Source organism: Lagenorhynchus albirostris, chromosome 9 (genome assembly GCF_949774975.1).
Source record: "Lagenorhynchus albirostris chromosome 9, mLagAlb1.1, whole genome shotgun sequence".
Taxonomy (NCBI): Eukaryota; Metazoa; Chordata; class Mammalia; order Artiodactyla; family Delphinidae; genus Lagenorhynchus; species Lagenorhynchus albirostris.
Window position 1 is genome coordinate 103,431,601 of NC_083103.1, and position 26,296 is coordinate 103,457,896.

Below are 26,296 nucleotides of genomic sequence, written 5' to 3' on the forward strand. Positions count from 1 at the left end.
TGGGACTTACTCTTGAGACGATGAAACCTCAGTATCTGCAGTTCTCTCTCCTGATTGGCTTCTTAGGAAAGTCCATCATCTTCTCCGTTTTCTGTGCCTTCATACTATGCCTTTCCTCTCCTTCCTCTGGCCAATTTCCATGGGTTTTCCAAGACAGAATAGAAAGTATTTCAAGGACGACTTTGCTAACCACTTGCCAACTGGGGTGAATGCCTCCCTCAGGGCCACCATGCCTTCTCAATTCCAAAAGGCCATTCACATTGTAGTCTAAGTAAGTGGATCGCTGGCGTGTGCAGTTATCAATTTCTTGAGTCTCAGCTCCAACTGCACCCTTCACTGCCTTACTCTGTGATAACGAAACCGGGCCCTGTAAATATTTCTTCTTGGCCAGCCGGCATGATGTTAAGCTTGCATAGGGCACTGGCGGGACATCGCAGAAGGAAGGGGCCCCTCTCCCGGGTCTGTGCTTCCTTCCTGCTCACCCAGGGCTGCCAGAGGTGTGGGAGCTGAATACGCCGTGGTGCTCACCTTCCAGCAAGTGTTGCCAGTCCCCTCCTGGGTCCCCGGCCTGCTGGCTCCCCAGGAGGGCTGGCCAGCCTTGGCCCGTGATCCCCAGCCCGCCCTCCTTGGTCTCCTGCTAACCCAGTGGGGAGCTCACAGCTTGCCAGTCCCCACCTGCGTTTCCTCGCTCTCCAACCACGGTCTGCCACCTGTGGACCAGCTGTGGCATCCCAGAGCATCCCAGTCAGCTTCTCACCTTCCAGCCGTCTTCAGCCTCACCCGCTCCAAAGAAAGCTGGAATTCTAGGCTCGGGGTGGCGAGGAGGTCCCCTTGCAATCATCTGCCTCACTCAGCCTTGGGATGGTTTTCAGAGCTGCTTCATTCCTGCTTCGTAGCTAATCTCCTGTAAAGAGTTACTAGTATTTTATATCAAACTTTCCTGTACAAATTACATGTGGGGATGTAACCCACGCTGATACACCTGGAGTAGTTGTGCTCCAAAAATAGGGATGGGAGGAGGGGGTGCCGTTTACCTCGACTGTCACGTGACGAGACCCGCGCCCCTGCCCAGAAGTTGCGTGAACAGGAGCCCTGCGTCTCTCCCAGGCCTTCCGAGGCCCTGCCACGGCCCCGCTGCCACGGCAGTTCTCACAGATCAGCTGGCCGGCCGCTGTCTGTGTCCCCACAGACTGTGGGCACCTCTGCGTCTCACCGTGCGGGCCCCGGACCTGCAGCAGCAGTACCACCTGGGAACTGGTTGGAAATGCACATTCTCGGGCCCCATTTCCGATCTGCTGAATCAGAAACCCTGCGTTCTGTGCTGTCACGAGCCCTTCAGGTGAATCTGATGTTAGCAAAGGTTTGAGAACCACTGGTATGGAGGAACTTAACTTCTTAGGCCTCACCTGCAAAAGGTAATGATTATGTCTTGCTCACATAATGGTTGTGAGGATTTGATAAGATGGCACAAAGTGAGAGCACAGTAATGGTGGCAAGAGTACAGACATAGAGGTAGAGATACATAGACAGAGACATGGTATAAGGCGTCCAACCTTCTTCACTGCCTGCTCGGCACCCCTCCTCTCCTTCCTAGAATTTGGAGGTCCTATGAAAGTGGTCTCCTGCACACTGTTCCCCAGTTGACTAGGGGTGCAGTGACAGAGGTCAACAGGCAACGGCCGGGTGAGCAGGGACAAGGTCACTGCCCAGCCAGGAGCTGGGAAGTCAGCCCACGGCGGGGCCGGGTTTCCATGTGCAGGTGGTTCTCACGTGTGCCGGGGAAATCAGGGGTCTCTCCAGAAAGCTGATTTTCGCACTGCTCCATGTCTCTTCCTCAGCTTACAACAGGCCTCTCTCAGGGTCCATGAAGGCGCATGAAGACCAGGCAGGGGGTGTCCACTCAGCCTCGGGAAATTGACCGCACTATGTTCACCCTGCAGAGCGGTTCCCGCCCACGCGGGCCATCCTCAGAAGCTGCCACCCATCCCTGGCTTCACTGTGACCTCATCTCATCCTAATTACCAGGCCCGACCAAGAGATGCAACTCAGACCCCAGGTGAAACGAGGGACGGCTGGGAGGATAGCAGGTGAAAGGGCAGCTTTCTCTGGGAACGGAGCTGGCCGTCGTGTGGATCCTAAGTTTGGACCAGCTTGAATGTACTTTATAGTTACCCTGTGAAGTGCTGGCTCCTATCTGGAAGGGAGACACATCTGATTCTGAGTGAAGCACTACCCACTAAAGAGATTATCACAGGCGGAATACTAATTTTTATCCCCCATACATGTTTCCAACCTTCAGACGTACAACTCCTTTTTCTACCTCCAAATTCTTGGAAAGATGCTTATATTTGGGAGCTCGCTATTCCCCGTCTTGAGGGGATTTCTCACTGACTGTGTTTCTATTACAGAGAAAGGAAAGCTGATGGGATGAATGCTCACTGGATAGAAATCCTGGGGCTCTTAATTAAACCGGATGAGACATCTTACCCTGAGAAACACTCTCATTTGCTTCTTAAAAATTCATTTACATTCTCTGAGAGATGTAATTTGCATTTCCCTGTCTCATTCCTGAATCAAAAGTTATAATGTTGCAGAGAATGGATTTTGCCTAAATACGTTTTCTCTCTAGTATCCTGAAGAGTCTGTGATGGCAAGGAGTGCGGGCCTCTGTCCACGAGGGGCTCTGCTTCCATCGCTTCTCCAGCATCCTGGGAGCCACAGGTGTCAGGGAGAGAACCTCTGCGCTCCACCCAGGATTCCCGACCTCCCCTGACACCCTTCCGAAGCGAGGCAAGAGAAGTTCTACTTAGCTACGTTCCACCAGGGAGCCGTTACTGTGGCTTAACGATTGTAGCCGTGTGTGGTACATCTCTTATTAAACTTTGTGCTTCCAGGCAAGAAGCACACCTCTCTAAGGCTGTCCCCTCGGACAGACTTTGGCGACCGTCCCCGCTCTCAGATCGCTGCCGGGCACAGGCCGGCCAAGCTCACCAGTCGGGCGCGTGAATTGAGGGCGACTTTCTAGACTTGGACACTGTTGATGGGCGAGGGGTCTGACTTCCTTCCCTTCATCCGCTGCTCAGGAGTGTTCAGCATTTCCATTTTTATAAGAGAACCATGAATGCAAGGTATTAGCATAGTCTGAGCTATTGGTAATATGGTACTTTTCTCATTTTTGCCTATTACAGCTTGGACGTAGCGCTCCTCTTGTTAGATCTGCAAAGTGAGAATGAGTGAGCAGCAGGCCTCTAACTCAGGCCTAATGCCATCCTGGGCTTGACCTTGAATGCTGGGTTTTAGGACGTGAATGGGAGAATAGACATGGGTGAGGTTAGGTGAGCACGTGCCAGAAAGTAACACGCGCTCGTGCCATTCCGAGGGGTCGGGACTGTCCTGCAGCGTACTGCTTCTCAGAATGCGACCTAGAGACCACGCGTACAGAGCAGCCTGCCGTGTTTGCTAACAGTGTTATTCTTGAGCCCCGTTCCCAGGTCTACTGACTCTGAATCTTTGTGGTGGATCCAGGACCCCACGTAGTCACAAGATGCCTGGGTAATTCCCAAGCACACTTCACTTTGAAAGCAATGGTCCCCTTGATCGAGAGGTTCATTCAAGAACCTGAGCCAGGGGATGACGTAATCAGAGTGATCACTTTGGTTGCTCTCTGTGGGACGTATTTTAAAAACTGGAGGCCAGACAAGTGATTATCGTGATTCTCCAGGTGAGGAATGATGAAGGTCTGAACTGAGCACCAGCGGTGGGGCTGCAGCTACACGAGGAGGTCAGCTCTGGAGTTTCCCACTTCAGTGATTGAGTCAATAAAGGATAATTAGGGGGTTTCGAAAGAAATGTAATTTGTGGAGGAAAATTCTTAGTTGCTTTCGATATGCTGAGTTTGAGGAGCCTGGGGTTACCCCGAGCGGAGCAGTCCCGGGGGAGGTTGGACGGAAGTTCGGACTCAGGAGGAAATTCTGAACAGAAGATACAGAGAGATGGGGAAGGAAACACTTGGCGGGGATGTGATTTCTCAGGAAGAATGCGAGCGCAAAGAAAAAGCCTGAGGACAAAATGTTTAGGACTGGGGCTTCCCTGGTGGTCCAGTGGTAAAGAATCTGCCTTCCAGTGAGGGGACACGGGTTCGATTCCTGGTTGGGGAACTAAGATCCCACATGCTGCAGGGCAACCATGCCCGTGTGCTACAACAAAAGAACCCACAACGAAGATCCGGCATGTCGCAGCTAAGACCTGACACAGCGAAAAATAAATAAATAAAATTTAAAAATACTTTTAAAAATTAAAAAAAAAATGTTTGGGACTGTCAACATCAAATGGCGAGGCAGAAGAAAAGCTGCCTGATGAATGGGGCTTAGAATTAGGGAAAGTAACTTTTTAAATGTCCATTTTATTATTTTTAAATTTGACTACAAAGTGTTTTAATAAACAAGAATGTAACCACTGCTAAATTATCCATATAAATTATCAAGGCAAAAATGTTACCCTAATTAAAAGAACATAGACATGATAGTCCATGAAGCCAGTGGGATGAAGTTAAAAATAAGAGTTTAATGTCCATTTTAGATCAATTTAAATTTTAACAAGATGGCATGTTTGCATAGGTAGTGATTAGTAAATACAATTCTATTTAAATATTTATCCCAGGTTATTTAAGAAATTTAATGAGATGAATGCAAGCACCAGAGTTAAATGTTGCAGGTGGGGCAGGAGGAGAGAATTGAGTTGAGTGGGAGAACAGCCGTATCACCAGTAAGAGTTCGGGTGATGCGGACATAAGTGAACCCTCTTCATTAAGGCTGCACACAAAGTAAAAATGCTTTCAGTAAAATTGCCTTCAGTAAGAAATGCCACCAGCCAGTTCTTTCAGGCATGAGTGTAAGAAAAATCAAAGAGATATTTTGGAAGGACAAAGTGGAAACTGCTTTCCTACACCTCACATGTGAGTGGAGGCAGGAAGGCTATTGGTGTAAACAAACGTCTCTTGGCTGGGAGCAAAATGGATTTTCCCCTTTCCTTCTTTATGTGTATGTTGTTGCTGACAATTCACAAAGTACTTTCCTATTTACACCTCAGTTCCCCCAAGTAAATGCTTAACCATGATTACAGAAAAATAAGAACTTACACCGAGAGTGTTACCATGCCCCAGAATTGGTTTTCAGTGCATTCTTGATCTCAACTCATTCGTTCTGCACAAGCATGTTATAAACTAGGTACACTCATCCTTATTTTATAGAAAAGTAAGCAGAGGGCTGGGGAGACTTAACCAGGGTCACCCAACTAAGGCATCCACATAAAAATTCACACCCAGGCAGTCTATCTCCTGCGCCTGTTCCTTTGTCCATCATTTTATTCCACTTTTAGTTCACAGGTCCTAGTGACTATTAATAAATAGAAGCTGCTTAGATTACCCAGTTACTTTTGATTTTCTCAGAGGACACCCAAGGTAGTCAGTAACTAGGAACTGCCATGAGAGTTTATGATAAAGAATCAGTGAGGCAGAATAACTCATAAATGTTCTCCTTGCTGTTAGGCTCTATAATATATGTACATTTCATTACATGACCCTATGCATATTTATTACGTTAGATGGTTTTCACCTCTCTGGTTTTAGCTAGATTATAAATTCTCTGAGGCAAAGTAGTACATATTCCTAATATTCAGAGCCTAGCACAGGAAAGCAGTGAAAATCCACTGATGCATCTTTAATGAATAAGTCAGGTAATGAAGGGGAGCTTGGAAGAGCTTCTTTTAGTCACACAAATATTTTTCAGTTATTTTCCAAATAGCCTGAGTTGGTAAATCTAAAATACGTTTCAGGGCTTGGTATCTATTTCTCTTTTAGAAGATATTTTAAATACATTTTTATAACTTCAAGAGAAATGTATCCATATAGACATGATTCATTTTGAAAGGACCCTATGGAATCCATGGTATTAAGAACTTTTTTTTTTTTTTAAAGAAAAGAATGAAATTTCTTACTTGAGCCAATCTCTGAACCAAAGGGCTGTAGCTGAAGGTTGATTGTGGTTCAGAGTTACCCCAAACTCTTGAACCACCATACTGAATGCTCCTCTCTCTCTCTCTTTCCATCAAGTATATTCTCAAATACAACCCCTGCCTACTGGAAATGTCTGATACGAAATGTTAAAGAATAAATGCTGGTGGCCAGAGGCCCTGTGCTGAAAGTCCCAAGAGAACTTCTGCTTTCGGTAATGGAGATTCAGTAATTTAGAACAAACCTCTGACTGAGGACAAATATAAGAAGTAGATAAAAATCTTTTAAAAAACTGCTCTCAAAAGCACTTTTAGCTCTTGATAGTAAGCTAACAAGATCATGATGAATTATTGGGAGAAGATCTAGGAGAGAGAGCAGAAGCCCAGAGAGGTAAGCCCAGTAGTTGGGACCACTTCCCCTTTCGGAGCATGGGTTGGTTCTAGAGGAGTTGGCTGAAGGGCACATTGCATATTGCATGTGGCACATTGCAGGGCTTAATGCACCTGAGTTGGAGTGTGGAGCTCACCAACATAAGGATGAGCCAATATATAGGGGAGTGGCCTGATGAACCCAGTTCCTTTTGGGTTGAGAAAGTCTGCACCCTAGGAGCAAACTGAACAGAACCAGATTGTTCTCAAGGAGACTGCAATTCAGCTTCAAGCTCTCTCCATGTCTGGTACTGGATTAGGTAGCTCCAAGGGTTGGCATCTGTAGATGTATAGCAGAAGCAAGCATAAATCCTTTCTGGAGGAAGGTGATATTATTCTAGTCCTCCAATTATTTTAGCAAACAATTTTTCGAAAAGAATGTTCAGCACACAACAAGAAATGACTAGTGCACAAGAAGAAAAGAAAACAAGCTGAGAGGAAAAGTAGAAACAGACTTACAGGGACTACAGAAATAGCACTTATCAGACATAGACTTTAAAATATCTATGCATATGTGTTCAAGATGACAAAAGACAATATCGAGAATTTTGGCAGAGAAGTAGAACTATTAAAGGAGAAAAGGATATCCCAGAACTGAGAAATTTTTAATGTCGATTTTTGAAACTCGGTGATGTATTAAATAATAGATTACTCTGAAAAGCTAAAAATCTGAATTATGAACTGGTGAAAAGAAAATATCCAGCATAAAGCATGGAGAGACAAAACAATGGAAAATAAGAGAGTAGAGGACAGGGAAAATACAGTGAAACAGTCTAACATACACATGCGTGGAATCCCAGGAGAGGAGAGCGAAAACAAGGCAGAAATGATATTTAGAGATATAATGGCTGAGAACTTTGCAAAAATGCTGAAAAATATTAAGCCATAGATTTAAAAAGTTCTATACCCCTAAGCAAATTACATTAAAAAATATATTACATGTATTTGTATAAATACACACACACACACATCATCATCATCATCTCCATATCTAAGCACACTATTGTAAAAATACTAAAAAAAAAAAAGATAAAGAGAAGATCTTTTTCTTTTTTTTTTGAGAAGATCTTAAATGCAGACTGAGGGGTGAAAAAACACCTTCAAAGGAGTAACAATTAGACTTACAGCTGACCTCTTCATAAAAATAATGGAAACCAGCAGACAATGGAAAGAAAATAATAGCCTATATCCATGAAAATGTCCTTCAAGAATGAAGGTGAAATAGAAACATTTTCAAATAAAAAAAACTAAGAAGTAATTAACATCAGACTCACACTAAAGGAAATAGTAAATGTTATTCAGGCAGAAAGAAATGATTCCACATAGAAGTTCAAAGATACAGTAAGGTATGAGCAACGGAAATGATATAAATACGAGTGAATCTAAATGAATGTACAAACATTTGATTTATAAAAAATATGGCATTGGTGAGCTTTGGGAAAAGGAAGTATTTTTCAATAATTGGTGTTAGACAATTATATCCCTATAGAAAAAATAAATACTAAGCTGACCCCATCTTAGTCAGCTTAAATCAGTTCTAGCTAGATTTGAGTCACAGGATAAAAGGTAAAACAATAAAATCTCTAAATTTGTGACCTCATGGTAGGGAATGACTTTTTAATAGGACATAAAATTCACTGACCCTAAATGAAAAAATTGATATATCTGATTAGATGAAAATTAAGACTTTGTTCTTTAAAAATTAGGTGGTCAATACCAGAAGACTGGGACTTCCCTGGCAGTCCAGTGGTTAAGACTTTGAGCTTCCATTGCAGGGGGTGTGGGTTCAATCCCTGGTTGGCGAACTAAGATCCCACATACCTCGTGGTGCAGCCAAAATTTTTTTTTTAATAAAAAAAAAAAATACCAGAGACACACCTACAAGAATTGAAGAAGTTTGCTCTGGGCAGTAGAAATTGGAAAGTGAGTGGGAGCTGATGTTTTATTATAAGGTTTGTGATCCTGTTTGACTTTCAAGACTAATTATGTGAATGATTTTCATTACAGTAAGTCCCCTACACACAAACCTTCAAATCGCGGACTTCCAAAGATGCAAACGTGCGTTCGTGTGTCTAATCACTTAAGTTAGTTCAAGTATCTGGCCTACATTGTCACATGTGTGCATCATCTGAAAGTGGTTGCACTTTTGTGTACTTTACTATACAGTACTGTATAGAGTACAGTATCTTTATTACAAGCCCAGGGTGTCCTGAAGCAAGCGTAAAACAGCAGCAGTGATATAGCTGGTGCTGTTAAGAAGCACCAGGAATTGGAGGCCCAGAGGAAGGACGAAGAGAGACAAGAGGAAGAAGTAACTAAAGGACCGAAGAGATTCACGATATGGGAAATGGCAAGGGGGTTTTCTTTATTTGAGGAGGCACTGTTAGTCCTTGAGGCACAGGACCCGAACGGTACCTGAAGGTTGCAGCAGCCGTTCAGAATGCAGTCCAGTGCTACCGTGTCATCTATGATGAGAAAAAAGAACTACTTTTCCCCCAGACATCACTGGATCGTTTTTTCAAGAGGGTAGATAGAATTGAATCCAGCAAGGAACCAGAACCTGTGCCATCAGTGTCAGGCGTGAGTGAAACTGCAGCTTGCCCTCCGTCTCCTATTGCTGACGATCCTTCCGCTCTACTGTCTCCCACCTCCTCTCCCTCCTCCAGTCAGTAACTCTTCTCGCCTGTTCACTCGATGCCAGACCCTGGATGTCAGCTGTTGGACTGTACTACTGTGCTTTTCAAGGTACTGTACTGTAAGATTAAAAATGTTTTCTTTATGTTTTTGTGTTTGTTTTTTATGTGTTATTTGTGTGAACAGTATTATAAACCTATTACAGTATAGTACTGTATAGCCTATTGTGTTAGTTGGGTACCTAGGCTAACTTTGTTGGACTTACAAACAAATTGGACTTACGAATGCACTCTCGGAACAGAACTTGTTCGCATGTAGGGGACTTACTGTGCAGAAAAGTTGTTACAGATGACAGCTGATTATGATAATGGCTATAAATTTATATGCCAGCCTGAAAACATCCCACTCTTTGGAGCTATTGGACTAAGGCTCACGTTCTGCTGGACGCACAACCACCTCTTACTTATTTGGTACCTCACGCTCTTCAGAGCACTTTCTCAGATAATGAGGGGCTTCATCCGTCCCTCACTGCTTCTGAGGTTGTCCTGACGGCGATCACTCTCCCCATTTTACAGACAAGGCAACGGTGGCTTCAAGAGATGGAGTAACTTAGCAAAGTCCCATGGCCTGTCCCCTCAAATTTGGTGTGAAATCAGGTGGGGATAAATAACGTGGTCACATTATTATTAATACAGCAGCTGCGGCCAAACCCAAAAATTCCTGACACCCAGTCCAGACCATATTCAACCAGACATGTTTCCTAAAAAGTGTTCAGAAGAAATATTCTGTGAACAAACGCTCTACAATCCAACACCAAATACTCCTTCTGAGAGGTTTTCATGTACACGTGCCATGTGGATCTCCAAGAAATTCTGCAGTCAAAAAACCAAACACCTATTTAATCCATTATTTTCCAAACCTTGGGACCATGTGGTCTTTGTGGGCTGGGGAGACTCCCATTTACAGTGACGACCGTGAAACATAACTTGTGACACTGCGCTGGTGCCAGGGGAGCCCTGGCCACGCAGGGGAGTGGTGGGCAGAGCTGCCTCGTTCCAGAACAGAGCCTGGGGGAGGCGACGGCTCTGCTCTGGGAACGATGGCATCTAAATCACGGAGGACACGGATTCTTCTGAGGAGTTCCTTTTAAAAATACAAGTTCTGTGGATATATGTATTATATACATAGAGCTGATTCACTTTGCTGTATACCTGAAACTGACACAACATTGTAAATCAACTCTACTCCAATAAGAATTGTTTTTAATTAATTAATTTAAAAAACAAGTTCTCTGGCCATCAAAGAGACAATTCATTTAGTGGTGCATAGAAATCTATATTCTAAAAAAGCTCTGCAGATACATAAATAAATAAATAAAATAAAAAAGTTCTGCAGGGAATTCTGATGTGTATCCACATCAGAGTTTGGAAACTCTGCTGGGGCTCAGAAGCCCTGTCTGGACTTAGCATGTGAAAATGGAGAAGCTAGTCTCTAAATGTTTATGCCATTTCCTAAAAATAGCAATAAACAGTATTCGAGAATTGAAAACCATGAAATCATCCTTAGAAATCACGGAGTCTCCTAATGAAAGCAACCCCTCACTAGCGTTCTTGGGCGGATGGCGTTTTCATCCCAGTGCTGTGTGTCACAGCTCCAATCTTACCCTCCTGTTATCAGTACTGGCTCCTCACATCAGCTCCGAGCCTCTGCGGCCGGGTCCGTGCCCTTGAAGTGCCCGGACTTGTGGTAATGGATGAGAAGAGAGGAGGGAGAAAGCAGCCTACGGAGCATCTGGGGGCCCCCAGCCGCCCTGATCCACACACAGGACGCTTGCGAGGAACGAGCGTGTCACTAGCGCCATCTGGCGGCTTCTTCAAAACCCCGCTCTCCAGGCAGCAGGAAGATCAGGTTTTGGCATCTGGAGACGCCCGTGGTTACAAAGTCAACCCTTCCGCGCAGGGCTGAGCATGGGCAAAATAAGTTTCCTAAAGTTCTTCTTTCCATGACCCCTTTCTTTCTTAAAATGAGTTATTTATTTATTCGTTCATTCAACAAACCTGTTTGCATATGTTCCGTGTGTCCCCTGCTCGTAGGGCTTACAAACTAGTTAAGAGATGCAGACAATTAGTAGACAATAAATACAAACCATTTCTGAATAATAAGTGCTATTTAGAGAATGGCAACCAGAAGGCTGATGACTGAGATTCCTGGATCACCACCCCGTGACCTCCTCACCAACCAATCAGAGGGAGGTCATACACCCTGCAGAGCTCCCCACAAATTTTGCCCATAAAAACTCTTCCCTGAAAACCATCGGAGAGTTTGAGCTTTCTGAGCACGAGCCACCCTTTCTCCTTGCCTGGTCCTGCAAAAAACCTTTCTCTGCTCCAAACTGATGTTTCTGTTTGTTTGGCCTCACTGTGCATCAGGCACACAAATTTGGGTTTGACAACATTCATACACTTCCTGGAATACTCATATTAGGGTAGCAAAAACTTTTTCAAGTCCAACATTGGCTGCTTTTGACTAGAAGCTATTCCTACGTGTTCTAGGTTTATTTAAGAGTTAAGATAGTCTTTGGCACCCTAATCATCATAAACTCTGGTAGGGAGAGAACCATTTCCCCCCATTAATCAGTATAAAACACTTGCTAAGTGGCATTGAGAGGAGCCCCAAGAAAAAGGGTGGTTCCTACATCAGGAGGGGCCAGGCAACAGTGAAATCCAGAGCCAGGGCAGCTCCTTTCAGAGAGTTCCGGGGGGCCAGCGACTTTAACCTGTAGGGTCCAAGTAACATCAGTGAGATGGTTTCCTATACTTTCTATCCCCTTTAAGCTCCTGTAACTTAGAGAAGTGGGTCACTCAGGGGCTAACCTATTTATGTTTCTGGAGGCTCTCATCCCTTGGTACATAGGTTACTCTGTATGTTTGTTGAAAACGATTCAAGCCTTGATTTTTCCAAAGTTGCCGTGGCCTTGAGGAAAAGGGTTCGTTACATCTTCTCAGGCCCACACTCTAAAATGCTTTGTAGGGTGGATGTGAAAGTGGGAGGGAACTCTTTCCTGGACACTTAGAACATCTCCATTCCTCTCTTCCAAGTAACTCCCCTTCACTACCTTGCAAGCGATTTTCAAATCTGATCTCCTTTAAAAAAGATTCTCTGACGAATGCTGGCAGCATCTAGTGACTGGCAGTTGAATCTGAAATAACTTAAGCTAACTTGCTTTCCTTTGGGGGCCATCAAGCAACACCACTAGTCCAAACATTCTTGTAACGCATGAAAGCAAAGCAAACGAGGTTGGGTCCATTCTTGCCGCTGAGGAGAGCTAACCGGTTATCTTCCACTGTCCAGACTAAGGGTTCTGAGCTCACATGTTGCACTGCATTACCGTGGAGGACAGGCACCCATCGGTCATTCGTTCAATAGGCGTCGAGGCACATATTCCGCTACAGCACTGTTTACGGCGCGAGAATATCACAGTGAATGAAGTCCTTGTCCTCTCGGAGGGCACGTTCTAGAGGAGACATGGATGTACATCTATAGCATAGGAAAGCAGAGGAAGTGGACTGACAGCAGTAAGAGATGCTATTTGAGATGGGGGGGGGTCAAGGGGAGTCTTTTCTAAGGTGGTGACACTTGGGCAAAGATTTAAAGTGAGGGAGCAAGACAGGTGAACACTGGGACCTGAGCCTGCAGGGGAGGGACGTGCGTGCGAAGGTGAGACGAGAGGACTCGGCCCGTCTACGGAGGAACAGGAGCTGCGTGAGGCCACAGTGATGGAGCAGGTGAGTGGTGGGCAGAGGGCTGTTTGACCCTAACAGCCTTCACAGAGCACCTCCGCACAGCAAGCCTTCCTCCGTTTGTCGGGACTGAGCGAGGTACACCGGCTCCTTACCTCCAGAGGCTTTTCTCCAACCAGTGACCGGAAACTTGTGGGTGCAGGGCCAGCTTCTTGCCGCCGTCGCAGGTGGGCTGAGAGCCGAGCGGTGTGCAGAGCGCCGAGCTGCCCGCTGCTCTGGGATGGCCTCCTTCCAGGCGCGCGGTGGCCTCGCGGGGCCTGGGCGCGGGCAGGGCCTGTAGACCAGCTCTGGTCCAGCCGTGCGCGGGAGCCCCTGCCTCCCCTCGGGGCCGCCTTCCAACTCCTCGTCCAGGACTCTCCAGCCGCCGCCCCAGGAACACGCGTCTCAGACGAGGCGGCTCAAGGGGGGCAGCCGGCCGCGGCACAGAAGACTGTTCCCGGGAGAGTCACCCGATCTGCAGCAGACTTGGCTTGAGCAGAAAGTACACCGTTTTTGTGTGAAGGTACTGAGGGGTGGGTGACGTCACCACAGCATGAGCCTAGCCGAGCCCGAGGCGGGGGTGAGTTCCCTGCAAGTTCACAGCCCGGTGTCTTGGCCGGTCCAGGGTTCGGGTGTTCGTGACCTCTGAAGACCCCCTTTGGGCGGTCAGCACAGAAGTGATAAAAGTGCAGCCTCCGAGTCAGAGAGCTGGGGCCTGAATCCCCCGAACCTCAGAGGAATGAGCTCGGGCACATCACTGAAACTTTCTGGGCCTCAGTCTCTTTATCTGTCAAGTGGTACACAAGTAAAAAGGCTACTTCACATAACTGTTGGAAGGCCGAGTTGGTATTAATACATGTAAACACCTAGAAGAGCCTGGCATATGGTAATGGACCAATAAATTGTTAGCGCGACAGTTACCATCACTTCAGTCACTACACTCTCTCCTCTGAATAAGCATTTTCCTTCCACGGATCTTGAATCAAGAAAAAGGGTCGTGTGTTTAAGAATAATGGAAAGACCCTTATAACCGACCCTAAGTTTTCCTTTTCAAAAATGGAGAGACACAGTCACCTCGCTTTAGCCACTCTTGTGTAAAGCACGCCGTCTGTCTCCCGCTGTGATTCTTCTGCGGCAAGTCTGAGCGCGGCTCCTGTTCCTGCCACCGTGTGCTTTAACCAGCCCGCGAGCCGGGGCCACGCAATGAAGCGAGGCCTGCTGACAGCTGCTCCGTTAGTAGAGAAGGCACCACTCCCTGGGGTCGTAAGACCACTTCCCTGAGCTGCAGTTATGAGTCAATGCAATGGGACGGAGAGAACCCTGCTCTAGCACAGGACGGACGTAGCGTCATCAGTGGTCGTAACCGGGGCGGTCTACATAAAGGTGTCCGCGGAACAACTGCCAAGGATCTTCAGAAAGCACGGGCTTCCTCCACTGCCAGTCCCACTCCAAGTCTCACTCTGAAGTTTCCTTTTAACCACTAAATTACATCTTGCGTCTCTACTGGTCAAGATTCTCTTCCTGCAAGAGATATGTCAACTATGTGAAACCTTCCAGTTTTTCAGAAAAGTTGACCCAACTGATTAAATTCTTAATGATACAATTGTAGAAGCATAACATAACTTTCCCTTAACTGCTGTGTGGTCTTGCACCATCTCACAATACAAAGCCTGGATAACTTTCATTGGGTACTTGCTCTTTTGTTAAGCCCTTTAGGAACATGTGTTATCTAATTTAGTCCTCAGAGCAACCTCAAGGGGTAGGTAATATTATTATTATTCCCATTTTAGAGATGAGGAAGCCACGGCTTAGTATGAGTTTTAGAAATAGTTTTAGAAGGACTTAGTAGTTCAGTTAAGGATTTTAGAACTAGTAGCAGTTGGGATTCAATTACCCAACCTTAAAGGCTGCTTTTATTAGAGCATAAACTTGTGTCAGGAGAGCCTGGGTCTGGATCTCAGCTCCCTCACTCTCTACCAGCTGTACGACAGTGGGTGAAGAGTTGAACCTCTGTGTGCCTTGGCTTCATCTATAAACCGACGAGGAACAAATGAGTTAACAGATGTACAGGGCTTACAGCACTGACTAGCACTGTATATAGTAAGCAGTGTCACCATTGGCTGTTAAAAACATTTCTATACCATTGCCCACAACTGATGAAATACATGAAACTAAAAAGTCAAATAAGCTAATTATGTGCTGGTAGTTCTTGTAAAAGTTTTAGTGCGAAAGCAGATCACTTGGTTCTAAGAGTTATTTGTTTCCCCTGAATATAGTACTTGAGTTGGCTGTCTGAATAGCAATATGCGTGAACTACACTTCCTGACCAGCCTGAATGGCTCACACCCAAGACTTGACTATGTAAGTATATAATGGGAGTTAATGACGGTCATGAGCATCTTACCAGCTTTAGAAAATGTTAAATTGTTTTCTATATTGCTTGTCAGCCCAATTACACCTAATTTCTATGTGTCATTGCTATAAATAATTGAATCTGGGCTTAATATGTAATCACCGGGAACAGAGAAATTAATGATACACTTCTGTTCTAGCCATCAGTAAAGTGACGGGGAGCCAAGGTGCAAATGCGAAAACGTGGCAAAGCTCTATAAACTGGAACCAGTATTCCCTCTGCGAGAAGCCTGTTACAGCTGCTGTTTAGTTATTTCTCAACCACCTGTACCAGAATCACACAGTGGTTGATAAAACTGTAGATTCCTGAGTCCAGTCCCAGACCTACTGAATCAGACTGTCCGGCGGTTGCTCAAGGAATCTTACGTTTAATTGGCTATCCAGGTGCTGTATATGGATTCTAAAGTTTGAGAACTTCTTGCCCAGTTTGAAACATGAACAAGTGGCTGAGAATTCTCAGGGTGTTTTGCAAAATGTTTTTAGGAGATTTAAAGAAAAAGGGCACTAACTGAATGACTTGATGACAGCTGAAGCTGTATGTGCCTGGCACTCCTTTCTCTCTTCCCACTGGAGTTCATGGTGGAGCTGGATGTCTTCTGTGGGCCAGCATTCCTCTATGGGGAGTTATTCACATGGAAAATGCCAGTCTGTCTAATCATGTAGCTTTCTCACAAAATGTCAAATGCAGGGAGAACTCTTAAGAGTTTTTGTTTTATTCTCCCTTCTAAGCATCTTATATAATCATCTCACCTTCTGAAACTCGGCTATCCAAGCACCTTGTTAGGAGAAAAGAATCAGAGGCTCCAAGTAATGAAAAACAGATGACGCAAAGTCCCAATCTTTCAGGGCCCCAGTTCAGAATTCGTTCTGCTCACCAGTTTGACAAGCTTATTTATTTTGAATGGTTATTTAGAGGAAGAGAAAGTTTTACAGGTACCACGTAGACAGCAGCAGGCAGTGACAGCAGAAAGAAAAGGAGGATATAGGAAATTAAAAAAAAAAAAACTGCAAGAACATAATAGGACAGTGGTGGTAGAGCATTTGGTATAGAAGCGAACACTTTTTATCTCAGTGTGTCCCAACAGTATCACTGTCTTGTGGTATAGTGATCCAGAGATGTAAATGGTGAATCGTTAGGTATACTGACAGCAAAGTTTGTGGTTTGAAATATATTCTGGAAATACTTTAATTAAAATATTTAAAATAAAAATTAAACCTCACAATTTTCTTTTTAAGAGGTACACTCTCAATTATGTGAGAAACATAGCAACTAAAATGTCTTATTTCAGGTGGATGTAGGTGCCCCAAGTTTTAATGTAACAGGGAGTCAGTATCACTTTAAAGTGTGCCTTTTCCCACAGGACCATGAATGACTAAAATCCCAAACACCACCAATGTATTCATCACTGATTCCTCAGTGACAAATAAATATACATTTTTAAGAGGTAGGTACTGTATTTTCATCAGTATGAAGGAAATTTGGTAATGAAATACTTGGTATTGAGAATTTAAGAAAATTAAGTAGAAGACCCAGTGGCGATGTCATACATGTCTTTAATCCCATCTGAGCAGCTTCCGTGGGAACACATGTTCAGGCTGGGAGTGTTTATTGAAAGCAGCCGTTACACCTTGCTTCCGGTCTGGAGTGTGGTACACAGACATATAAAAGATGGCTGGCACGCCAGGGTCATCTGTACTAAGCGGGCAACTTCCCTTTTACTGGCAAAAAGGGACAGGTCCTAATATTTTAGGATGAAGAATAATTTGTAATTTATCATTCCTAGTAGGAAAACTAGGATTCCAATAGCTTAATATTGAAGTGTTTTGGTTTTTGTCCTTCACAAAGCCCTGGTTGATATGAAGTATTTCTTTTGAGAAGAACGTTGGCACAGGAAGGCGCCTGGGCCCCCATCAGGCAGGTGGGTTACTGGCAGCAGCTGTCACATTTGAATGCTTTATCTTTATCCACAAACCACCTGGCCACAGGTGACTGAGTGTAGGAGTTGATTCTTTTCTGGTCATTTCACTCTGCAAAATACACAGGATGTCCAAGATGCTGTGTGGGAATTTTTAGAAATATGGTTGTTATTCAGAGCCCCCTTCTGGGGAACCCTAAGAAGCCAATTCAGCCTCCTGGAAACCGCAAGCTTGGGAGCCAGGCGGCAGCCCAGTGCACAGATGCCTGAGGGCAGCCCTACGTGCAGCAAGTCTGCCCAGACCCTCCAGTGCAGGACAAGGTTTCTGCAGTTCTAAAGGTGCTCTCTTACCTGGTGAAAATTCGGCCAGGCAGCATACTGTGACAGATAAAAACAGGAGACATTAAATCGCTTCCCTCAAATAAAATAATATTCCTTTTGGTATAATAGTCTGTGTCATACAAATGCTAATCTTTTGGTCTGAATACCCCCTATTACCCCATCTATTTTGTTATAATTCATATTAGGTTAAAAAGGAAACACATACACAAGGAAGTCTGTTTTAACCTGAAATAATTTTGTTGGTATCTGAATTGCTTTCAGTGGGACATTTGCTTTAAACCACAAGGTATCTCCATCTGGGTTACCAGAGTACAAAATCCCTTCTCTCCCCCACCCCCATCCAAAACAAACAAAGAAACAAACAAATAAAACCCCAAACCCACAACTCAGCTTCAAATAACTTTTGAAGAAATGAGACTCTAAATATTTACATATGGGTCAAGAAATAAATCACAAACTATTTACAAAAATACACAAGCTTATATGCATTAACAATTTACACCAGTTCACAAAAATATTAAAACATAAAAAAACACTATATAAATTAAAGAACTCAGAAGTATGATCTAAGACTTCCTAGGATGCTTCTCTCATGCAGGTGATGGTTGAAAAATCAGATTTTGCTACCTTGGAATCTAAACTGTAAAACAACCATTTTTATTCTTTGAACACTAACAGCACTAATCGAAAAAGGAAAAAAGACCCTCTGTGCACACTGACATTAGCTTGCACACAAATATACCATTCCTGACATTTCCGTCACACACAGTACTAAAAATCACATGCCTCTAACCATTTGGAATTTACTTTCTGACATCCTTTTGCTTTCATTATTACTTCTTACACACACTGCTCAGACGATACTTTGCCAACATATTGAATGGGTGACTGACAGGGCTGGGAACAGATATATGGACTTTGCAGGCTCCTTTTTTAAACTAAAGGGCAAATTTCAAATTTACACTGTATATGTCTACTGCTGCTTCAGATGTGGTGATAGCCTATTCTTCTATGCCCACTCACATTAATGGTCCCTCTTCTTTACAGGATTAGTCCTAGAATATTTCAACCTGACCCTTTTAGAAAATGCTTTGCCATTATAAAAATGTGCAGGCCCTATCCTGGGACCATCCCCACGGACTTGCATGTTTGGAAGGAAACTGACTACAGGAAGCGGTAAGGCTCAGATGAAATTTACTGAAAGAAGATGGCATCTCCAGGGCTGTTAGCAAAGTCTCTGGCCAGACATCCAGGGAATATTTATTTCAATCAAACAAAGCTGTGGTATCAGAATTTTGCCAAAAAGGATAAAATCTGGAGACATGGCTGTGAAAATACCAACAGAATTAAATTCTGGGTTTAATGCATACGGCAGGTCCACATTCTCATCGTAATATGCTCCATGTCAAAACAGTTACTCAGTCTGTGCAGTCACACACACGGTGAATTATACTGAGGTAACCGGGCCACAGTGACCTGCCGTCTACCCATAATATGAGAAAGGGAAGGATACTGGCAAAGTCCCTCAAATAACTGAACCCAGAGTTAAGGCTGTACCTACACCAAGTGCAGCAACTGTAGATTTTACCTAAAGTTTGTGTTTCACACTTATACCAGGAATTTGAGTCGTTATTCTGTATTCAAAATATTAACCTGACATTTCTAAACCCATAGCACTTTAATAAAGTAACCCCCTTCAAGAATTAACCTTAGTATTTATAAAATAGACCTTAGTTTCAGGAGTAAATAATGTGTGTGACAAACCCACAAATGTTAAAACTGGACACCTTCAGCCACATCCTTCTAGGCTCTCAGTTCCTAAAGCCATCTGTATCTCCGGGTCACACCAGCTTCGCTTCCTAGTCTCCCTGCTGTTGGTGAGAGCTTACAGGGCTTATATTATCTCAAGGGGACAATGGATTGCCTACTGGCAAAAAGATGGCTGTGGCTGAAAAAATATTAGTGCCGCATATTCACCAAAGAGCAAATTCCTGCACAGAGCCCTTGATGTGTGTGTGTGCTAAATGGAAGTATCCTATCAGGTTCCTTAACACTGTGACTATATACCACGTGGGTCTGCACTTTTCATCTAGAGGTCTGAATTTCTGCAGACCTTTTCCATAATTTTAGGATTTCTACCATGATCTTTATTGAATCTCTCTGACCAATTCTGGGGGAACGAAAAAAAACCTTACAGCATATTTCCACATATAGATAAATGTGTTGCTCTTAAAACTTTATTTTTTTCTAAATATAAACCCTTAAAATGCAATCACATGATATTTTAGATTAAAAAAAACTGGCATGAATCCTAATCTTTATACAATTTCACAGCAATAATAGCAGCATGAATTTAGCCTCTTAAAAGATTTTTCTTTGCTCTAAATAAAAGTTAATCCCAAGTTTTAAAAAGCCAGAGCAGCAACCATCCAGTAAATGGAATGAAATTCTCCTAGTATCTTCTACAAACTGAGCATTTAAAACATGAGAATGTATAAAAATCAAGTATTATAAAGAGCTATGGAATGACATGACAATCTCAACTCGTTTTATAAATACAGGACTGCCTTCTAGTCTGGCATACGTGGTGAGGTGGGTTGAGAAAATGGAATGCAACTTTCAAAAGAAAGCCCTGGGTATGAACATGTTTAACATGTCTCCAGCGTTGTAAGGACTATACCTGAAATGCTGGTGTGGATGGCAATTACAGTAAGACTGTGATCGCACGAGGACAGAGGGAAGAAACAGTACGTTCATTCCTCAGGGTGTAAACGGTCACTGCCCAGAACTCCAGCAGGTGAAACGGGCTGTGCTAAGTGGTTATTGCAGGAACGCTCAGTTTACTAACAGATAACCTGTAGCTACTTTAAGAATTCCCAGGACACCTGGTTTAGAAACAAATTAACATGTAAATTTGTAATCATGATAAATTATGTGTTTATCCAGTCAAACCATGCTGTTTTTTTTTTAAATGAAAAACAAACGTTGCTTTAGGAAAACAAATGGTGTGAAATATTTCACTAGGATCACAATTTACCAAATATTACTGAGAATAAAAAAAAAGAACTGAAGGCAGGCAGCAGCTTAGAACCACTGATGTCGTTTTCTGGTACTAACAAAGGTCACTGATTTCCAGCTAAGAAGGTTCTTTAATTCTAGCTTACAAATTCCTCTGCAGTGAGAGGCGTCTGCCTGCTGCGCTGCGAGGAGCAGCTATGGAAGGGTGTGACAAGCACAGTTCAGCCTGGATCTAAGTGGTCTGACATTTTGTGATGGTTATTAAATACTTAAAGTCTTAATTCCTTTTTTTTGTTATAGTTTTCTAAATGTCCAATAGACTTATATAAAGGATCAAGGAGAAGTTTTTCTCCACTCTAATATAACACACAGCCCCTTCTAAGACAGGGGGGATGAAGTTAGAAAAACGGGTATCCCTCTAGGCAAGACATGGCTACTGGGAAAGCAAGTGGGAACAGACAGGACACACAAAGACCTTCAGGGAAGTGGGCATCAGGCTCTGAAGGACACAGAAAATGCTAGGAAGGACGAAGTCAAACTCAAATTCAGTTAAAGGCAGTCCTCAGGCTCTTACAAATCAGCCCTTATATATGGCAAGTATGGTCTGTAACAAATTTCTTTATGAGATTTTCAACACAGTGCTGTACAATCTTTCAGATCTTTAAATGACAAAAATGACAGTTTGTAGATGGAAGAGGTGGTGATGAAGCAGGGAAGGGGGAAAAAGATGGTGATTTATTTTTCTTCTTGTTTTTTAAATGTGGTCGGGGGTTCTGTAGCCTTTTTTTTTTTTTTTTTTTGGTTACTGAAAAAAATAGAACAGTCCACTGTCCAGCAGAGGCTGCTTCAACTCTATTGCTCCCGGGGCTCATTCCGCATGGACCTGTGTCTCAGAATGCTGCAAGGACAGCTCTGTGGGCAGGAAGGCGCCCTGCCCCAGAGCTGTAGCGTATGTCCTGTTCTGTGGGTGGGGAAAGCTGGGCGGCACATACGTGCCCATCACCGCTGCTCCGAAGCCTCCTCGCTGGTGCTGGGGCGGGGAGTGGTAGCCCTCCAGGTTATCGTACTGGGGCCCGACAGTCCCACTGCCCTGGCGCCTGCCGTGTGTTTGGTACTGGTACAGCATGCCGGGGTCCCTCTCCACGTTCTGGGTATGGTGGAGCTTCAGGCTGTGACTCCGCTCTGGCTTAGGGGGTGGGACTGCTGACTGCGCGAGGTGTTCCCCCTCCTTGCAGCAGTCTCTGGAGTGTTTCTCTGGGGCTGCAATCTGCCTAGCCCGAGGCCTCTCCAGCTCCTTGGGGAGCCTCACCTCTTTGTGGTTCAGTCTTAGAGACTCCTGCCCTGATGGAATATATTTCCCTCCAGAGTTATGGTAGCTGACTGGCTCAGAAGTGTCTGGAATCCCTTTGGGCCCATAATCTAACTGGCCGGCTCCCTGTGGGTAAGGTGGCCCATTTTTTGATTCACACAGTTGCCTATGGCTTGCTTCCTGATGTGCCCTGTGCTCAGGGAGACTACAACCCATGTCATGCAGCTTCCTGTTCCTGAGGCTACTTTGCTTCTGAGGGAGGGTCGGCTTCTCTGACTGCCCACTGCCGTGTCCTCCATGGTGGTGGGCTCTGTCGAACTCTGGCTCCAGATGCTTCCTATAGAGGCGGTCATCTCCCTCGGGACTGAGGGCCTTGGCTGGGTGCCGCCCCTCCTTTCCTTCTGCCACCGAGAGAAGTCCAGTTTTCCCAGGATCTGATTTACTCCGCAGGTGGATGACATAGATCCCACCCAAGTCATCTTGCACCACGGGGGTCATGTTGTCATACTGGGACATAACAGGCCCTTTCACCTTCTGCCGCGCACGGCTCTCCCTCCGGATGGACTGCAGGCGGTATTTTTCCATGTCCTCAAAATCCCATGAGGTGTAAGTGTGCTTTACCTCGGCGACTGGAGGCATGCTGACTACACTGTGGTCATTAGCAGAGAAAGAGCCAGTCACGTTGGCCCGGGGACGTGAAGGCAAAGCAGCGTAGCCGTACACGTTCTTTCCTTGCAGCCTAGGATTGTAGAAAGCAAAGTCGCGGTTGGGCAGGCGGTGAAGGGGCCTCAACTGCACTGTGCTGTAGGCATCCACGTCACACAGGGCCCCGTCTGGGCTGTAATAGGAACCAGAACTGGAATAGGGGCTGTAGCGGTAGTGCACCCGGCCATTCTCAAAGTAAGGCTGGAGCTGAGTCACGTGATAGTCTGAGCGGGCCTGGGAGGACTGATATGGCTTATACTGGTACAGGGGTCTTGGGCAGTAGGCTGGTTCATCATCTGGGGGCACCTCTGTCCTCGAAATGGGGACAGAGCGAATCATGGACGACGGAGGGGTGTGGAGAGACTGCACCCTGCGGATGGTGGGGTACAGGGGCATTTCTTCGGAGTAGCAACTGCCCCTGACGGAGGAGCTCAGAGAGGACACGTATTCGGCCCGGCCGCATGGCTTCGGGTGGTGTCCAGACACGTTTCTTCCCGGGGCCACGTACGTGTTGTACCGAGGACCCACGGAGGCCGGCGGCTCGGATCTGGAGCCGTACGCTTGGTGCTGCTCCACTTTGCCGTGATGAGGGGGGACGCTCTGCGGGCGGTGCTGGCAGCTTGGAGTCATACTGAAATGCAAACAGTTTTCTGGACCAAAGGGATCAGTGGTGACATCAGGCCTAGCAAAGGTGGAATATGCAGTTTTCTGAGAGGCATGCTTGGCTTGTGGGACAGGGACTGGTAAAGGCAAAACGTCCTCCACGGAGGCTGAGGAAGTCGTGACAAAGGTGTGGTGCCCAGAGCTGCTGGACGTGTCTGGGCAGCTGGAGTGGATGGCAGCGGCGATTTTATTCTCCATGGTCCTGGTGGGGGGCCCCGGGGTAGGGAAGCCACAGGAGGAGTGCACGGGGACGGGCTCGCCGCGCAGGTGCAGTGGGGGGGCCCTAGCAACTTCCCGCACCTTTTCGGGAAGGCTGGGCTGGGGAGCGGGCGCAGAGGCGGGACACTGCGCGGCGGCCCCACCGTCGCCGGCCAGGACGGGCGTGGGGTCACCCAGGGCTCTGGGTTCAGGCGGCCTCTCTGGAGCCAGAACTACTCCTTGAACCTATTGAAAGATGATAACATTATGAGTTTGTTTTTTCTCCTCCCCTCTATGGAATCAAATGCTATTAAATTCACAACTCACAAGTTGAGGCCATTTGGGCAGCAGCTTGAAATTTCCCAAGCTGTGCGGATACACTGGACAGGACAGAGACTGACCTGTCCCCACTGCCACGAAAAGAAGGCCTGTGTGGCCATCTGGTGTAGCAGCCATCCCATCTTTGGAGAGCTGTTCTCATTTACGATAGGTTTTCAACGTGAGATGAGGTGGCCCATGACACTATCTTACTGTGCAGACCAAACAGAAGTTTAGCCAAATAACCACCAGGCTTAAAAACATACACCCTGTCTATCTATGTAGCTCAGTCTCAACACCAAGAACATTCTGTTAAACAAGAAGCATTGGTTCTATCTGGAGAGGTTTTTAAAGTGACTCACGGCTGCCCAGTGGACAGTTTTTAGCCCCCAGTCCAGGGAAGGACAGAAAGGGGCTCGTCTAGGTGGCATCCAACAGTCCCTGTCTCTCCCTCCCTCCTCGTGCTCCAGCCGGTCTGTGGCAGCAGAAGCCAAACGTGGTCCTCACTGCAGGGCTGCAGACACGCTCCCCTTGAGAAGCAGCCGCTAGAAAGAGCATCCCGCACAGGAGACTAGATATGAAGTCCTTTTAGTTCAAGCTGACCACAAAAACCCTTATCATTCTGCGTGTAACATTCTCTCACCAAAACAGGTGCTTAACTGTAGAACAATCTGCTGGTTAATGTTGAGAAAATAACAAGTCCTAAGACACTGTCATCTCTGATATTGCTAAAAAGTCTGTAAGGCAGAAAGTCTTTCAAATGTCCTGAGAATACAGCACTTTGGTAGTGCAGATGTGAGTAACTGGCAGAGGTGGTTGGACGACTTGCCCAGAGCCACAATGAATCAGTGATGGAGCCGGGAAAACGCTGCAACCCTGACACCTAAGGCCCAGCTTGACTCGTTTGTTCACAATCTCTATGAAGAAACTACCTACGTGCTTAGGAACTAAAGGGAGCAGGTATCGTTAAACTAGAGCCATCGAGTAACCACTCCTTTTTCAGAGGAAAACCAGCATCACAATAAAGGCAGATCCCAACCTCAACTGGGAAATGTTTCATGGAAACCTGCCACAGGACTTAAAGGCAGATGTCAGATCTCACTCAAGGTAACAACACACCCTGCTGGAGAGTGACATACCTTCGGAAAAATACACATTTCATCTCACTGACTTCCCCCCTTCTTACCTTGTGGGCGTTGTTTAGTCCTATACTGGCTGCGGCTTGTACCTGCCCCAGGACTGGGAGCTGCTCTGAGGGTCTCTGGGAAGGAGGCGGGGGGAGGGGACGATTAGTTCTGTGACCGCGCTGGAGGGTGGCAGCGGTGAACCCTGCTGCGCTGGGCTGTTCGACCACATCCCAGTTGGCTTCCCTGGCGCTCAAGTCAGCTGCTGCTGGAGCAGTGGGCATGTAAGCCACGGGGACTGTGCTGGTATTCTCTTCAGGGGACCCAGAAGGAGGGTAGATTTTGTCCCTAGGCAAATTAGAAGGTGCGGGAGCTCTGTCTGCAAGTTCTGAAGGGTGAAGGGGCTTATCCACACTTGCACCAAGATAAGAAGGAGGCTGGTCTCCACTGTAGAAACGAAGCTGATCCTGGCCCACAAAGGAGACAGTCGGCATACTGGTCTTCACAGACTGGTCTTCAGGGAAACGTATGTGATCATCAGACTCAGAATCTATTAAGGGAACTGAAGTGACTCTGGCCTTTTCTGGGTCCCCAGATAAATAGATTCGAGGCGGCTGACTGCCTGGTATGTCTGCTGGGTGTCGTTGCTCCCCAGATTCAGTGGCGCTGGAATGGGTATAAACCCCAGTAGCTGCCGTATCCGGTGCTGGCTGGTCACAGTTTCCGGAGGCCTTGGTCTGGAGGTGGAACTGCTCAGCTGGCCTATCGGTTTGGAAATAGGCTTTATCTAAGGTAGCACTAGAGTAGGCAGTAGGCAGTTTCTCTTCAGTCGCAGCCACTGCTGTGTCTCCATAATGTGTACAAGCAGCCTGGGAAGCGCCCGGTCTCTTCAATGACTGGGTCGAGGCTTGCTGTGCAGACTCAGCTAAGGCCAGCGCCAACAGGCGGGCAGCATTTTTCGGAGGCGGTGGTGGTGGGATAAGAGAGACTGAACTTACAGGAACGGAATCCTGAGGGGGGTCATGGGTATCTGCTCCTGGTGGGAAATTGGGAAAAAAAATGAAAGTGAAAAGGTAGCTTGTGTTATCCTATACGGAAAGCCAAACACTCCCCATTTCATCACTAAAAAAATGGGTGCCTTCCATATTTCAAAATGGCAATCCACGATCTTCTATCCCACATGCAAATGCTGTAGAGAACACATCTGGTTCAGAAGGAAAACTAAAACAAAAGAGTGTTTAGGATTGCACTCTCCTCTTGGATTGCCACAGAGACGGGGGTGAAGCAGGTCCCTCACTGGCTCAGAAAAGACTGCTTAAAAAACAAGCTTCAAGGGCTTGCAGATTGTCGTTAAGAATAGTTTTTATATTGGACGGTGTAGGCTGGCTGGTTAACTTGTAAGGCTATAATTTAGGTATTTTATCAGAAGAGAAAACAGAA

General features: G+C 45.7%; 1 protein-coding gene across 5 annotated transcripts in view; it reads right to left on the minus strand.

Annotated features, from left to right (window-relative positions):
- Positions 1-16,143: 16,143 nt before the first annotated feature.
- Positions 16,144-26,296, minus strand: part of ARHGAP32 (Rho GTPase activating protein 32) — a 269,873-nt gene continuing 259,720 nt past the window's right edge. For all 5 annotated transcript variants that reach the window (XM_060160761.1, XM_060160760.1, XM_060160759.1 and 2 more), the window contains 2 exons: positions 24,919-25,892; positions 16,144-23,660 (listed from right to left, as the gene is read on the minus strand). In XM_060160761.1, coding sequence (XP_060016744.1) covers positions 21,408-23,660; positions 24,919-25,892 — 3,227 coding nt within the window. In that variant the 3' untranslated portion in view covers positions 16,144-21,407. The remainder of the gene's footprint in view (positions 23,661-24,918; positions 25,893-26,296) is intronic.